At 42.0% G+C, this 17173-nt stretch overlaps 2 protein-coding genes across 3 annotated transcripts; one reads left to right on the top strand and one right to left on the bottom strand.

Moving 5' to 3' along the window:
• Window positions 1–3290: 3290 nt before the first annotated feature.
• On the bottom strand, window positions 3291–7924 carry phospho2 (phosphatase, orphan 2). Of its 2 annotated transcripts, none has more exons than XM_083653316.1 (4): window positions 7887–7924; window positions 6591–6669; window positions 5403–5497; window positions 3291–4640 (listed from the first exon to the last, which is right to left on the bottom strand). In XM_083653316.1, exons 2-4 carry the CDS (start codon window positions 6659–6661, stop codon window positions 4039–4041), a joined length of 768 nt encoding a protein of 255 aa, XP_083509442.1. In that variant the 5' UTR covers window positions 6662–6669; window positions 7887–7924; the 3' UTR covers window positions 3291–4038. The 2 variants fall into 2 exon arrangements, with proteins under 2 accessions (XP_083509442.1, XP_083509443.1); XM_083653317.1 differs by having other exon boundaries at window positions 7882–7895.
• Window positions 7925–8460: 536 nt separating this feature from the next.
• On the top strand, window positions 8461–16471 carry LOC310790883 (synapse-associated protein 1-like). Its single transcript, XM_083652594.1, has 9 exons — window positions 8461–8742; window positions 9218–9336; window positions 9973–10039; window positions 10973–11046; window positions 11549–11688; window positions 12597–12748; window positions 12956–13005; window positions 13096–13249; window positions 15479–16471. The coding sequence occupies exons 1-9, from the start codon at window positions 8541–8543 to the stop codon at window positions 15607–15609; spliced, it is 1089 nt and encodes a 362-aa protein (XP_083508720.1). The 5' UTR covers window positions 8461–8540; the 3' UTR covers window positions 15610–16471.
• Window positions 16472–17173: the final 702 nt, after the last annotated feature.

Genomic DNA, 17173 nt, shown 5'->3' with positions numbered 1-17173 from the left:
GTCTGGATCTGATGTGAATTCCTCGAATCTTCTTAATAGAACTTATTCAGATGTGTTTTCCCTGGCAGCTAAACACAATAATAATGACAGCCTGAAAGGATTATTGCAAAAAAAACTCGACTTGATCCGACTTCGCTTTCCCCTTCAAATAGATCACAAAAGTGACCACAACGCACAGTCGGTGTGACCAGTCAAGCAAGCAGAATAAAAAACAAGACTTCCTGTTATAACTTTCAAAATAAAGTGCTTCCCCCATAAAGTAGGCTAAGCCTATATGATATCTAGGATACCATTTTCAGCATTCCAGTGTGCGTCAATTGAGTAAGGTTGCGCAGGCTTTGGAATAGTTTAGTGTACTACCACAATGATCATAATACCCACCCCCACTAAAAACAAGTTGCATTTATTTTGGCCACCTCGTCTATTTCCCAGTGTTATTCTGGCTGCCTTGACGCAGCTGTCAGATGCGCCTCCGGTGCGCGTAAAAGGCGCTGAATTGTGTGCCGTCATGTTATTTGCGCGTGTGCGCCTGCATTTCCCCACATAGCCAGGCAGGCTACTCAATTTTGTCAACAAACAGCTACGAGCACATGCACGCATTGAACGCTGCTGCTGTGGACGACAGTTTGACTGCATTGGAAATTAGATTAGAGGAGACGAGAGGGGGTTGGTTCACTCAGGAGACCTTTTACACAGGCCCGCAGGTTTAATCAATACACTCAGAACAAAAGGAGGCATGGGATTCTGTTTGGAGTCATAATACAATGAATACATCAAGCTGGTTTCCCCAAAATACACCTACATACCTACCCCTATATTTGACAAGAAATGTGTCCTGGGGATGAAACATCCGAGAAGATTTTAGTTGGACTGTCTAGCCCAGAGGTTCTCAAATGTTTTTCAGCCAAGGACCCCTTACAAGATAGAAAATATACCGGGGACCCCCTCATTCTGATTTGTGATTTTGGGCTAAGCTTAATTGTTTCCACGGTAACGTGCTTGACTTTTAATTTGATAGGTTTGTTATTAGAATGTAATCCATGAACCATTTTAGATTTAAAACATAAACTATTTTCGTTGAACTATGAAGATTTTGCAAAAAAATATATATCTATATATTTTTTTTTATTACATTACATTTACATTACGTCATTTAGCAGACGCTTTTGTTTTGTCCAAAGCGACTTGCAATATCACAATTTGTCAACAGTACAGAAAACCACTATGCAACACAATCAATGACAGCCAAGATATTTTGATAGACTAGCACCATGTAGGAAGTAGTTTGAGAAGGAATAAGTAACATGTATCATTTTTTTTTTAATTAAAAAAAAAACATATTTTATTTTTATTTTTTTTACCTGAAAACTTTTCGCGGACCCCCTGGCGGACCCCCATTTGAGAACCACTGGTCTAGCCTACTGTAGGCTATCTAGCTGCTGGCGATGATGGGCAAAATCAACCAAATCATATTTTCTCAGTCTTTCTTAATAATGATTTCAGACCAGTTGCTTTGTGCACGACTATGAAGAGGGTTGTAAAAGGAGATCTGACATCTGTTGCATGTTGTATAGCCTACATCCCATCCAAATCACATATACAAGTGAGATTTTAGTGCTGCAATAGAAGACACACATTATTTTGCAGCGCCTACTTGATCCAAACGTGGCACTATGGCACTATGCTTGGGTCAAAAGCTGGTAACACTTCATAATAACGTTCAGTCTTAAGTCATTTATAAGCCTTTAGTTAATGATGAACTAATGATTTACAAAACATGAATATACATTTGTAGATGATTAATAAATGTAACATATCACAAATGTGTTGTAAGTCATCTATAAACTTTTAGTAAATGAAGTGTTCCTCACCTGTTATAAATGATGTGTAAATCATTTACAATTAATTTACAAGGATTTCTGCATCCCCTAATCTAAAGTGTAAACCATCACACATAAATGTGTTACATACAAGGGGGAAGGTCTGTCAAAATTGACTATAATAGGATGGGTTATAAGACAGTAATCACTTTTTGGCAATCCGCTTTTGGCAGCTAATCAGTTTTTGGCGGCTAAACACTTACCGGCCAACTCCTGCAAGAAATTATTAAGCCAACCGCTTAACACGTTTTCCATCTCTCTCAGTAAAGTAGTTTCATAGCACTGAGAATAGGCCCCGCTGTAATGAAGAATGTGTTCCCATTTGAATTTGATTTGGCAATAACTACAATAGCCTGGATTAATTAAATATGCAGATGATATGACTCTACTTGGTCTTCTTACTCAACGGGGCACTTATAGAGACAATATTTAAATGATGTCCGTTCCCTCTAGAGCTGGTGTCAGCTAAGTGCTTTGCAAATCAATGGCGATAACAGAAAAGAGATGTTTTCCACAAACAAAAGGCACGTTTTAGATCAGCTGCCATCAGCAGTTACAACTGAAGACACAGTTGAAAGAGTAAACCGTTTTGAGCACCTCGGAACACACTTGTGATTATGCCTGGAGATGTGCCCTGGAAGTTAGCCAAAACATTTGACAGACGGCTTCAAGGAGCCTCATTGAACGTGCTTTGTGTTACGATAATAATGACTGTTTGGTTCGGTGACTCAGTACAAAGCGTACGTGTCAACTTTTGAGAGTGGTGGATTATGGGTAGCAAGATTGTGGGGGAAACCCAATCACAGCTCACGGATTTGTATGCCGCTCTTTTGTACATCCACCATTATTATTTTTCATAAACACGCATGGACTAGTGTCCTCTTGAGAGAGAGTGGCGTCAGCGGAGGACCAAAATGCGTGACTCATTAGCCAATGAACAGCCAGGAATGGGTCTCGCGCTACTTTTAAATGCTAAAATAAAGCTGATAATGTACAATTTGATTCAAGAAAGAAAAAAAAAACGTTCAAAGTACAACACAAACTGTCCATTTTGCTGCAACTCGACAATGCTGCTTAATCCAGGACGTTACTTCCTGGAACTCTTGAGAGTAAAAAACTGGTCCATTGGAGTGAATGGAGATGTCGCGACTCTTCTATCTATACGACTCTGGCTGGACTATGTCTATTAAAGGCGCTGACAAGGTTCTGCGCAGCCTCGACTTGGAGCCTGTAGCCAAGTCTCTCCTGTAGTAGAATTAACAGATTATTATGCCTGCTCTTATCGTGATGGCCCACTGGCAGATTCAGACATAAATACAGAAATGCTTTTCAAAATGCACACATTCACTGGGCAAAATAAGAAAACTACTTCAACATGCCATATTTTTATTTATTTATTTACGGTAGGTAAAATGTTCTTTCAAACAGAACTGTAAGATTCCTCCTACTTAAACAGGCTTGGATGATGCGCTCCATGAGACAATGCTGGCAATAGCCACCACAGCCAGGGACAATCTCTATGTTACAAGTTGCAAAACAAACAAATGATGCCATCAGAACTGAAGTCAAGCATCGAGCATTTGCGGATAATTAAAGCGCCTGTCATATCAGGCAAATGCCGATATTTCATTTTTTTAAAGTTGATATCGGCCGATACCGATGATGACGTGCCGATATCATCCTGCATGCCCAAAATGTAATGCCCGGTAATCCATGTTCAAGGATTTACAGCTAAAAGACGAGCATTCGCTCGATCGCATAATACACCCTTCTCACGGGGGCCATTTGGTGTCGACAAGGCAGGGTAAACACAGGTGCAAGCAAAACACTAATGAGGGTTTCCAACTTCCATGATTGGAATTTGGAAACCCTCATTAGTGTTTTGCTTGCACCTGTGTTTATTCTGCCTTTTCGACACAAAATGGCCCCCCGTGAAAAGGGTCTATTTGTAGGCCGTGTGTAAATCCTCATCGATGAGGACACGGAGGTTTAAAATGATCAACATCATCTTCTTAAAAAATAAAAGCACACGTGTAGTGAGCAGTATTGCGCCCCGTACGACGCGGGCTCCCTTTCAGTTACGACTTGAGAAGTCAATCAAGTATCGGCTACGCGAGGCGCGCTAGAAATATATCGCGTGCGATATATTTCTAGTTGGCTATGATGCCTGCAGACTTGATGCCTGCAGACTTGATGCCTGCAGACTTGCTTTCAGTTCCTCTAGGATCTCGCTGCCGCTGCTCCAGGCAACGACTCTGGCTCTCACAGAGGAGGCCTTGTCCTCTTGGCCTTCCAGTCTGGCCAGCAGCTTCTCCAGGGTGTAGCCCTTCCTGGGCATCACCACATCGTCGGCTCTCAGACAGGAGGCGGGGCAGAGATCGTTCCCGCCGTCCCCCACGTAGAACGTCCGCCGGTACTGCACGCCGCCGCGCGAGCGCTCCGACAGGTACGCCTCCAGCACCGCCTTCTTGCAGAGGTTGACGGGGCAGCGGGCGCAGTCGTGAGCGTGGTAGCAGCGGACCTCCATGCGGCCGCGCGCGTCGAAGGCGGCCGGGTTGGTGAACACGCGGTCGACGGCCGCCCGGACCCCGGCGGCGCCGAGGATCCAGTCTATGAACAAGGTGTTGGAGTCGGAGATGACGATGCAGTCCACGCTGCTCTTGTGCTCCGATATGAACGCCAGCAGCTCTGCCATCCCCGCGGTGAGGGGGATGGTCTCCATCACGCTGCGCACGCTGTCGGGGCGGACCCGCTGCTCTCCTGCGTGGACAGAAGGTGTGTCAGTGAAAGGTCAAAGGTTGCGGGGACCGAAGGACTCAGAGGGGTGAAAAGCGAATTTATCCGTCGCTCCTAGGACGGTGGGTTAGTGTTGTCACGAGAAGCACGTTTTAAATATGATGGCGGCAGCGTTGCAAAAGACTTAATATTTCATTCCATAATGAAATTGCGTTTCAACATCACCTCCAGAGGGCGCGAACGTGCAGATTGGAAATGTCAACATAAATTAATTGAAATATAAAGTGCAGCAGTCTGTTGCAGCAGCTGAACGTAAGTTCTCTCTTAAGTTAGGGTGTAAAGTCCACACTAACTGCTACATTCAAACTAGTTAGTTTGACACTAAAGTTGTGTCTTTGTTTAGTTGCACCACGGAGACGTAAGGTACATCTTAACTAGTAGTCCTTAAACCTCACACTATAGCCAAAATAGTGTCGCAGAAAATGAGGTGTACAGTATCTGTGGCCAATCAGTGAAAAGCACGGTGAAATGATCGATGTTTAATACCGTTGCCAAATTAAGCGGTATGAAAACTCACTGACTTGATTTTCATATTCTTTCAGACACACATGCAGGTATTTGGCTGGTTTAGGGGCGGCGCGTCAATACTACCCAAATAATAATGAATTAAGCGGAATATAAACAGTCGGGCTGATAGTCTGGGACATGTTGCCCACCGCAAATTAGTGCATTCATATTTCATTAACACGAACGATGAAGCTGACACACAGCATAAGGAACTCTCACCTATGTAGTTCATCACTCTGCCCATGAACTCAGTCCAGTAGCCTTTTCTGTAGGAATTCTTCAGCGCATCAGGAAGGGTCTGACCTGGGAGGCACCTGTGATCAGGTCAAACAAGTAGGACCGCAATGTATAAAAATGATGCCCATTCTGCCTTCATAAGCATAGCTGCAGGCTGTGTGATGTTGTAATGAGCTGCTCGACCATAATGACAAATCACTTCAATCTTATTCCCACTGGGAGTTAGGCTGAATTCAGATTGGCTCCGACTCCCCGGATTATGGTGCTCCGGTGGTGGGCGTGACGTCGCAGCGCCAGTGGGGAAAACATCACAGGTGGGCGTGGCATGGGGTTCCGCTAAAATCCGGAGTGGCCCTCCGGCGTAATGGTTGGAAGAGATTCAACTTTTGTGACATTCCCACATGGACGCACGACCGGAGCCAATGTGAATGCAGCCTTATTATAGGACGAATCGGTGTGACATCACGACAACAACAACAAAAAACACTTCTGACTGAGTGCCACTGCAGCAGTTAACTAGTATGAAATAAAGCTGAAAAGCTGTGCCAAACAAACTAATTAATATTAATTAATATCTCAAAAAACTAGACATCACATCGCTTCTATTTTGACTCTGTGAGTGAGAGCAGAAGTAGCTCAAGAGTCTGATGTACAATATTGTAGCGTTAAAGTTGCGTGAACTGTCGCAGTTTTAAAATGTGTGAATTTAGTTTAAAAAAATAATACAGCCTGCTAGAGTGAGACACACTCAAGGCTCAACCCATTATAAAGGCTGAAAAAAGCATAAAACATAAACTGAGATTTCTCAAAAAGTACAAAAGATAGATTGAAGTTGAATTAAGGTGATGGAGCCATAAAAGTGGTGACTCGTTTAAAGTTTAAATGGAGGGTCTAGCTTAAAGTATGCAGGAGCAGTTAGAGTTCAAATAGGGCATGGTTTCATGCATGGTACTGTACTTTCATCCCCGTTGATAGTCACTGTAATATGTAGGATAATAGTTCCTATGTGTAGGGTAATAGTTCCTATGTGTAGGGCAGGCTTAAAGACTTGGGTGTGATATATTTGTAGCTATAGTATTCTGCTGAAATGTAGGCATATATTGATTACTAAAGTCCTTTATGAGTATCTGATTAATCAATGAGCTCAGTTAATGAATCCATAATACTCACCTAATCACCCAAGTGTCACTGTTGTCGTCAACGACAGTGTGATCAAAGTCAAACACCACCAGGGTCTTCATTCTGCATCCTGAAGACAGTCAAATGAAAATAAACAGATTAAGCTCAGTGCAGAAAAGGGTTACATCGCAAACATATAATAAATAAACAAAATAGATTTTATAGGCTCTGGAAGGTGACCACCAGACATCCCAGATTTTCAGGGACAGTCCCCGTTTTGGTGACCTGTCCCCCCCCCCCCCCCCCCCCCGATTTCCTACTCCTCTTCCGTGGCCGACATTACTGTCTTTCAGATGCTCTGGCGTGAGTGAAGATGCTTACGGTAGATCATATCATGAAACTTTACAACCACAAACTAGAGGCCTAGATCATTGAGGGGATGTATGGCTTTCCTATGTATACAATAAGGGGGCTTTCTGAGCAATTTCCAGAACAGAAGTGCTCGCCACTCAATCGCCAGAAAATGCAATACTTTCAGAAATCTCCAAATGGCAAGAGATGTTGATAGCAAATCACAAGATGAATTTTTCTACAAAGTTCTGGTGTCTTAATTTGGTATTTTGAAGGGATATCAGCACCATAGTTTACTACAGTAGCTACAACAGTTGCGTGGTCAAAATAGATGAAACTGGAATTGTCTCTCCTTTTTTTAAAGATAATAATATTTAATAAATTGTAATTATATTTTGACAGGAAATGTCCCAGATTTCCATTGCAGAAATCTGGTTACTAGCCCTGATACATTTACATTTACAGACATTTACATTACATTCCATGTAACGTTAGAGAACGCCACGCCAAATATTCCGTTCCAAAATCTGTCAGTAGCACTTTGTTTCAGCCTGTCAACAAAGTTACGTCAGATGATAGAGCATGACGTAATTCATAGGTTCAACTCGGCATACGGTACATATAAGACACTAAAGTAGCACTTATTTTAATAACACTTCAACTTGTATGATTGGTTTGTCTGTTAACGCGACTTCACCTTTGTCCCCTAGTACCAAAGGACACACATGATTAATAACAGGTCTCTCGACCACTGACAAGACATATTAAGAAAGTCTTAAATTGACAGTATTTTAAATAGGGTTTGGCGATACCTTCATGCATGGGAACGGCCTAGCTAGCCTGAGCCCGGCTAATCTGTGCTCAAACAAGTCAGATAAGACACTGAACACATGACTCATTAGACTGTTACACTGATTTATACACACAAGACTGAAGATTTCCATACGACAGGATCAGCTATAATGAAATATATTATTAAAATGTTGATCACCTGACCTCTGCTTGCTACCGACCGTGCTACCGGTCTGTCTTCCTCTTCGTTTTTTTTTTTTTTTTTTAGATGTAAAACAGGTAGAGCACAACATCATCGCCACCTGCTGGGGAATTTTGGAGACCAAAAAGAGTGGTAGCCTACATTCATACGACATACGAATGAAAGCCGTGCCAACAAATACACAAGTAAATAAATAAATAAATGAATAAATAAATAAATAAATAAATAAATAAATAAATAAATAAATAAATAAATAAATACAATTACACACACACACACACACACACACACACACACACACACACACACACACACACACACACACACACACACACACACACACACACACACACACACACACACACACACACACACACACACGCAACTTTTGATCCTTCGTAAATAAATGTTAATATTTCCTACCGACATCAGGCAGCGCAGCGGCACAAGTATGCAATCACACGAAAGCAGCATTACAGCATACCCACCACTGGGTGGCAGTACAACACATTCCCACAAAAACAAGAAAGAAGAAGAAGAATTACTGTCGGTTTAGTTCCTGGTTACGTCAAAAGAAGGAACAGCAACTCAGACTATTATTGTTTTTTTTAATCCCCATCAAACTAACGCTACATCATTATTTTATTTCCGCGAAGATGTTGAAAGGTTTTGGGTCGTGGCTGGGCTTGGAGAACCCGGCGTACCCAAAGAAGCGTGATGACACGGACAACTTAGCCGAGGAGCGAGAAGAGAAGGTGGTCCAGGCACAGAATGAGGTAAACAAACAGCAAGCAGCCCAGGAAGATGAGCCAGCAGCCCGCCAGGAGAACTCCGAGCAGCCGGGGAGAGGACTGGGCGGTAAGACTACCCTACGTGCTTCTTAATCATCTCTCTTTTAGATGTGGAACTCGTCATCAGTTAGTCAGCCTTGCTGTCCTGGTGTAACCTTATACATGAAGATAATGTAATTTGGTGGAAGCAAATATGGTATAAGTGCTTACAGTATGTTGTGACTCTTGTGAGCATGGGTGGCCCCAGTGGGAATCAAACCAACAACCATGACAGTGTTAGTAGTGCTACTGAGCTACGTTACACAACCATAGGTCCATTTAAATAAACTGCATTCTGTTCTGCTTGCTCCTCCTGTGTCGCTGTAGCAATGTTTTGATGACAGGTCTGCTACACACAAGAAACCTTTTCATCAAAGTACTGTACAAGTCAGAGTCGAGTAGCAAGTCACCAGAACAAAAAGTCAAGTCTCATGTTTTCTCTTCATGCATCAAGTCAAGTCTCATGAAGCCCTAATCCCGTCCTCTCCCTCCTCTCTTTGAAGACTACATCTTCAGTTTTGCCTCCAATGCCACCAAGAAGATATCGGAGTCTGTGGCAGGGACCGCTCAGACCATCAAGAAGAGCGTGGAGGATGGAAACATCGACGGCATCATAGACAAGGCACGCTGCTCTCTGCTTCTTGCACGGCGACATCATCAACCATTTGTATTGTCCTCATATTCACATAATATTCTTCATGAGGCAAATGGGACACGCTGATGATGTACCTTGATAAATGTAGTCTATTGTAGTGGTTTCCAAAGTCTGAGACTGTGGGCCTCCCCTCAGACAAAGCCACCCCCCCTACAGACACTCGATAATTAATTGAGCCAAGATAGCCTGATATTGCTGTAGCTTGTTTGACATACTTCAGACGACACCAGATACATAAAAATGCCTGTCATAAGGTCTGCCTGAAGGAATTATTTGTTTCTGACTCTGGGAAAGTGGGGAAAACTGTAAAATTCCCAAAACTACTGATTATCTTAACTATTTCTTTAACCAAATCACACAAATTTAGACTATTCTAGGTTTAGGTTTAGGTTCTATGTGATCTCCTTTTGAGATATTTTCTTCGCTGCCATTCACTGAGCCTCCCCTGAAACTGTCTGGAGACTCCCTGGGGAGGCCCGCCTCCCACTTTAAAAACCTCGGGTCTATAGATTCAATTTTTACCTCGTTGATACAATATAGGTCCCTTCCTTCTTTGAGTATGTGTCTGTCTGTGTGCTGACCTGTGTGTTTGTCTGCTTCCAGACTTTCCTCGGAGACTTCCAAAAGGAACAGCAGAAGTTTGTCCAGGAAAATAAGGCCAAGAGATCAGGTGGGATGCACAGCAATTTGCCTATTTCACACCCCACCCAATTCACCCAATTTGTGCCTAAAAGGCAGGAAGTAAAACAGGTGCAAGCAAGACATTGATTAAGGTTTCCAACTTCCAAATCCGTTTAGGTGTTCCAGTGCCGTGGGTCTAATTAGTGTCTTGCTTCCACCTGTTTTACTTCCTGCCTTTTAGACACAAAGTGGGTGAATTGGTTGGGATGTGAAATAGGCTAATAGTCCCAAAACAAAAGAAGTTTGACATCTGAAAATCTTCTGAGGCCACGCCCACCCAACGCTTTAATCACAACTCTGATCAACACACCAGACTAAGATGATGTATTTCCAGATATATTTTTTATTTCATTAACAGAGCATGTGAACTTGGACATACGACAAATTAATAATCATCCATCCACATACAAAAACTGAGGCAAAATACCCAAAAGCCAGATTGCCAACATTTTCTCCCCCTTACTCATCAGAAGTATTTGTGTGCACAACACATTTGTTGAGACAAACTGTGATAAGCAACAACACAAAAATACTCAACAATCTATTAAAGCTATTTAGGCTGTAAAAAATGCTACCTTTTCTGTATAGGGGAGACTCATGGGTACCCATTAAACCCATTTTCATTCAGATATATCTTGAGGTGAGAGGTCAAGGGACCCCTTTGAAAAAAAAATCCTCTGCCAAAATGTAGCCTTTATTTTGAGCGTTTTATTTTATTTATTTATTTTACCTTTACATGTCATCAGTGACAAAGAGATTGACGATGTGACTGATAATATTACCGATGTTGTACCGGAATTTGAATGTCTGGAGCCCCTAGATTTTTGTGACATCAAAGTGGGGTCACAAGCCAAAAAAGGTTGGGAACCCCCTGCCCTAATGTGTGATGAGTGAAGCTGCCTGTGCTGGCGTTTGTGCCCAGATGCAGCGGTGCCACCCTGGGTCGGCTACAACGAGGAAGAGACCATCCAGCAGCAGATCCTGGCTCTGTCTGCCGTGAGTCACGTACAGATCCTACACGATGTCAGCATGTGTTCTCTCATGTCAGTTATAACACGGCTTTGTTGAAAGCTCATCTCTGATTGGCCGATAATCGCTCTCTGTGGTCTGTTTCACACCTGATCCTATCAGTCTGCAGTTAAAAAACATCTGGTCCATGAAGCGCCACCTAGTGTCTAAAACGCATTAGTCTTTAGCTGCTGCACACGGTCCTGCTGGAGCATTTATAGGCAGAATCTTGTCAATCACATTAGCTTATAATCAGATCATTTAAAGTCAACATTTTATTTCAAATGATTCATGTCCGATATTTTCCAACTCTCTTGACTGATGCCGATACCGATATTATTATTATTAATATTTATATATATATATTTATATATATATATATTTATATTTATTGATTGATTGATTGATTGATCGATTGATTGATTGATATTCCTGATATATGGTGCATCCCTAGTAAAAAGCAAGGCGCTGGTGATGTGTCTTCCTGTAGGACAAGAGGAACTTCCTGCGTGACCCCCCGGCCGGCGTGCACTTCTGCTTCGTCATGGAGGAGATGTACCCTCTGGCCACCGTCATGCTACAAGAAGACCAGCTGCTCAACCGCATGCGCTTCGACCTGGTCCCCAAACAGTCAGTAGGCCGTGTGTGTGTGTGTGTACGTGTGCGCGTGTGTGGTCTAATTAATGTCGCAGAGTTCCCACAGTCATGCAATACCTGGAAAACTGGAAAAGTCATGGAATTTCAATATTTTGTTTTCCAGGCCTGGAAAAGTCATGACATTTGTAAAATCATTGAACGTTTTGGAAAAGTCATTGATTTTGTTGTGTGTAATGAAATTAATTGTTATGGGTAATCTTTTTTTTTTATAAACATTTGAATGGAAAATTCATGATTTCTTTTCCAATAGCTCCCATGCAATGTGACCGACTGCCTCTAAATCAATACCAGATTATTACTAGACTGGACAAATAAGACACACCTCATTATATTTGATTTGAGTGATTCTCAATCATGAATTTTTATGGAAAATTCATGATTTCTTTCAATAGCTTCCATGTAATATGATGCCATGACTAAAGCACTAAAATTCCAAGTGCAAGTATGTTCCGCATTTTTTAAGTCTGTTAAGCATATTTTAGACCATGGGAAAAAATACTAAAACTGAAAGTATAATAATAGCATTCATATTACAATAATCAAGAATGATAATAAAAACAACAGTAATAATACAACATTTATGCATATTAGTCCAGAATTTTATCAAAATACCTCACTCAGTTTAGGACGTAAGTACCCTAAAGCTTTATTTTTTACAGTATGGCACCTTTCAAAACCCCATAGACATAATGTAGTATTGATCAATTCTACAATTAATATGTGATCAATAAAAATCATTATAACCATGGTATCAGATGTGGACGACAGTGATTGGACGATATCTGACTCTTATTTAGAGCTCAATTATTTTGGTTTCTATGTCAATGTAACCCTGGTCCGGTCCATTATGATGACTCACCTGTGTTTGTGTTTGTTTGTAGTGTGAAGGAGGAGGCGTTCTGGAGGAACTACTTCTACCGGGTGTCTCTGATCAAGCAATCGGCCCAGCTGACGGCGCTGGCAGCCCAGCAGCAGCAGAGGGAGGAGGGGGACAGAGGGGCCAGTGTCTCCCCTGAGGACGTCACCTTAACAGGTTAGAGGGAGGAGGGGGACAGAGGGGCCAGTGTCTCCCCTGAGGATGTCACCTTAATGTATATATATATATATATATATATATATATATATATATATACATACGGTATATATATATATATATATATATATATACAGTATATACAGTATATACACACATATCATTCATATCCTAGCCACTAAATAAAAATATATAATTTCTTTGCAGAAAATGTCAGACCAAAAACCCCACCTGTTTCCATCAGTGACATGCAGAAGGTAAGAGTGCTATACTGTGGATGTGGTGGTTGTGTATGCTCAGTATGTATACAAGTGGCTGAGGAAGAAGCTCTCTGTTTTCAGTCCCAGCCGGCCCAGGAGGAAGAGGAGGACATGTGTTCGAGTCCCGGGGTGTCGGAGTTTGTGAGCGACGCGTTCGACTCCGCCAACATCAACCAGGACGACCTGAAGAAAGAGATGGAGCAGCTGGTGCTGGATAAGAAGGACAGCCCCTCTCCTGAAGGTCGGCTTTCTTACACTTTTGTTTCATCCTTTAGGGAACTGTGTGTCTGTTACATTTCTTAACACATTGAGTGCCACAGCGCTTCAGTAAAATTGTCTGGAGCCTGTGCCAGATTCACTTCCATTCAGTTGAAAACAGCTATATAATTTTTTCTATTAGGGCTATATGGACAGGGCTGGACTCTAATGAAACATTGGACACTCCTGCTTCTTTCAAAGAAGAAATTTTGTTTCTAGACAGTTCCATTATGAAATGACAGCCTCTGAAAGAAGAGCACTTTCAAGGGTTTTCTGCTGTCTTTTTTTACTTTTCAAGATAAAGTCACTTTTATGAATACTTTTTGCACTCTAATTTCAAGCACATTCACTGACTCTGGCTAATATTTTCTGATGTAGTGACATGGTGTAGTTCTGTGCAGCCTGCGTGCCCCACCCCCCTCTCCCCCCCTCTCCACCCCTGAGCTGCGGGCTCCTCCCCACACGCACACAGTCTATTTTCGCGGCCTCCGTTTTTGCCCCGGGCGGATCCCAGCGCAACAAGGAAATGGCAAACGGGACTGCAGGAAGAGGTTTGGCCGTTCGGCTTCGGGTGCTGCCTTTCTGGCAGGTAATCGTGTGGAGGAACTATATGCAGACGGATGGACAGAGGCAGAAGAGCTCAGTTGTGGGCGCGGATCGCAGCCAACTGTCAGCTGCAGACAGAGCAATCTATATGGCTCTGGCTGCAGCATGCATCGGTTTCCCCTTTGATCACGGCTTTCTCCGCTTTCTGCTGCACAAAGTAAAGGATCTGAGGTGGGTGGCGCAGCTCCCGTGTAGATTTTTAAGGTGGCGCCGTGTGATCCCTTGAAGGGATTCATGCTCACTGGCTGGGTACGACCTTAAACAGCAGAATTATGGAATAATATGAATTATGATTTTAGGACGTCCACAGACGTCCTTGGCACTTCTCGTTACTTTTTTTTAGGACGTCCACAGACGTCCTTGGCACTCAATGTGTTAAGCTGGAAATGAGACCGATATCGTTTTGTTGTGTTGGTATTTCTGATGATTTTCTTTTCATGTTACAACATGTAAGCTGAAGAAGTAAGTTATGAACCAGGGAACCACTCTCTCAACAGAAGACGGCTTTAAAAGAACACTGTCAATCTATCGGCATTCAAGCTGCTGATAAAGACGATATTTTGTGCCGATGTTGCAGATTTTTCATTTAAAAAAAAATCCAAAAATCAGAAGCACTCTTGTTTCCCACCAAATTTTTTATTTGGTAGGGTGGAAAAGCCTGGGAAAGATCATTGAGGCCAAAAATGTAATTAAATGTATATTAATAATAACAACAACAACTCTACTACTACTACTACTACTACGGCACTCGATAGAGCGCATCATACCTCCGCCAGCCTTTCTAAGTGTCGTGGTGTTACGTGAATCCGTTTAGAAGTTAGGCTCCATTTTGTGATTGCCACGCCCCCTTTTGGTCAGTGAACGCAAGTTGAAAACAAGAGCTTTGATACCGGAAGCGAGGCGATATTACCTTCAAAATAAAAGCGCTAATTTATTAAAACCAATAGGCTACATAATGCTGCTGCTGGGTGTACAGACCAGTCAACTCACTATGGGTTAAAATTGGCTTTTCGGAGGCACAACATTGTATGTTTATTTACAACAGGTTTCTCTGCAAATGTTTTCTTTATGTCCTCTTTGGTACTTGGAGGATTTCGGATCACACACAAAACATTGCGACAGTACTTTGATTTAAATGGCATTATTTTGACGGTTATAACCGGACGTTTCTGTTATATTCTGGCTGACTTGACGCTGCTGAACCTGTGAGCAAATCTCTTTTAGATTTAGATTTCTTGTTGATGTTGTAATGCAATTGAGTCTTCCCTGTCTTTTATTCCCGTGTGCCTTGGTATCAGAAATATAAATATAGTGTATAAAGAATAAGCAGCTAGTTGGCTGCGTCTTGGTGTGGGCTAAACACTGGAGCAGCTTGTCATAGTTTTTTCAATGGCTATTATGATATCCATCATATCAAAGATATACAAGCCTGATTTGATATCAGATTTTTAATCATAGTCAATATATCAGTGTTGTGTCAGTCATGATGTCATTTGGCATGCTAATTTGGTCAACTAAAGCCATCTTACCACCTCTGTGGTGTGTCCCCTCCCCCCTCCTCCCTCCTCCCTCCTCCCTCCTCCCTCCTCCCTCCTCCCTCCCCCAGAGGAGCCGGCAGACTGGGAGAAGGAGCTGCAGCAGGAGCTCCAGGAGTACGAGGTGGTGAGCGAGGCCACAGACAGAGACGAGCAGTGGGACCAAGAGATCGAGAAGATGCTCCAGGCTGACAGCAGCTAGGGGGCGCTGCCTCTCCTCTGCACAGTCACTGATTTGCTGCCCCCCCTCCCCCATGGACGACTAGCAACCCATGCTGCACAAAGGGACTAAATATGATTCCCCTCTATATGTATATGATTACCATCTGTCGACTTGTATCCATGCTTCCATAACTCAGGGTTCCTACGCAGGTCTGGAAAGTGAATAGTTTGGGGATTTGAAAAAAAAGTCTGTGAAAAGTATGGAAAATGTTGTAGTTCAGGTCCGATACATACACAATTCTAGCTTTGATCTTGGTCTAGACCCACTTTGAATACACAGCTTGTGTTGTTGTGAAGAATAATGTTCAGATAGAGGGATGCTCTTATGAGCCAGCCACTGTCAGCATGCATTATATCAAATAGCTGCACCAACATCACATCTAGTCAAGAACATCGGCCATATGTGAAAGAAAGCATGTAGGAACCCTGCCGATCATCTCACATATTCTGATATTTCTTCATCAGACCATTGACTGATCTAGATCTAGATCTGCGTTAATCATATTGAACACCAGACAACATCTTCAGAGGAGAAAGTATCTGATTTTCTTTGATTGAAAATGTGTAAGGACCCTGGGACCTGATACACGTTTGAGATATGATTATATCTTCTTGCTTTGCCCTGTTCATGAGAGCCATGTACTGAGGCAGAAAGCCGCTAGAGGGCGCTCCAGTACAAAGTGCCAGGCACTTTCTTCTGATGGGGGGGGGCTGTTTGAAATCCTAGATCCACGTCTGAGTTAAGTATCTTTCAGCTGCTGCTTGCAGGTGGTTTGTACAGTAAAGTCTGTAGTATAGTTACAGTACAGTAGAGTCAAATCTATGTCGATAAAGAGGATTGATTTGTGGCACTTTGCACAGCAGCACTTCAGACACTATTTCCCTTTCATTCTCCTTTCACATGTTTCTATTTCATTTGGACAAAGTTGGAAATGTGCGCATGTCTTTGTTCAGCTACAAGGCTTGTTTCTCTGTAGCTGAAGTATTGTACATGTGTTCTCTATTTGATCTTTTCCTTCAATAAAGATTCAAATCTGTTACAAAAGCAACCAGTAGACTGTGGGTCTACTTGATACATACACGGTGGAAATAATGAGTTCAGGGAGTATGGATGGAAATTAAGTTATAGGACATGTGTGTATGTGTATGTGTATATATATATATATATATATATATATATATATATATATATATATATATATATATATATATATATATATATATATATATATATATATATGGTATATATATATATATATATATATATATATATATATATATATATATATATATATATATATATATATATATATATATATATACACAGTATATATGCCAGAAGGTTTGTTCAGAGAACCATGGGATGGGGAGCTCGTCTTTGGAAACTGTATGGAAAAGGGTGTGTGTGTTTAAAGAATCCCTGGCAGGTGATTGGATGAACCATCTGTCTATCATTGCTTGCTTCTAGCTGTCATCACCTAAATCCCGCCTGCAGCTGCCTCTGGAACTTGTGATTGGTAACCAGGGTTGGGAAGTTTATTTTA

The sequence above is a fragment of the Poromitra crassiceps genome, assembly GCF_964638095.1.
Source record: "Poromitra crassiceps genome assembly, chromosome: 16".
Lineage (NCBI taxonomy): Eukaryota > Metazoa > Chordata > Actinopteri > Beryciformes > Melamphaidae > Poromitra > Poromitra crassiceps.
Note: the sequence above shows the minus strand (reverse complement) of the source record. Positions and strands in the feature narration are given on the sequence as shown.

Coding starts and splice junctions, on each gene's coding strand:
- phospho2 (XM_083653316.1), bottom strand. CDS start 6,661: ATGAAGACCCTGGTGGTGTTTGACTTTGATCACACTGTCGTTGACGAC. Junction 5,498..6,590: donor AGTGACACTTGGGTGATTAG/GTGAGTATTATG, acceptor ACCTGATCACAG/GTGCCTCCCAGGTCAGACCC. Junction 4,641..5,402: donor CAGAGTGATGAACTACATAG/GTGAGAGTTCCT, acceptor CTGTCCACGCAG/GAGAGCAGCGGGTCCGCCCC.
- LOC310790883 (XM_083652594.1), top strand. CDS start 8,541: ATGTTGAAAGGTTTTGGGTCGTGGCTGGGCTTGGAGAACCCGGCGTAC. Junction 10,040..10,972: donor AAATAAGGCCAAGAGATCAG/GTGGGATGCACA, acceptor GTTTGTGCCCAG/ATGCAGCGGTGCCACCCTGG. Junction 13,250..15,478: donor GGACAGCCCCTCTCCTGAAG/GTCGGCTTTCTT, acceptor TCCCTCCCCCAG/AGGAGCCGGCAGACTGGGAG.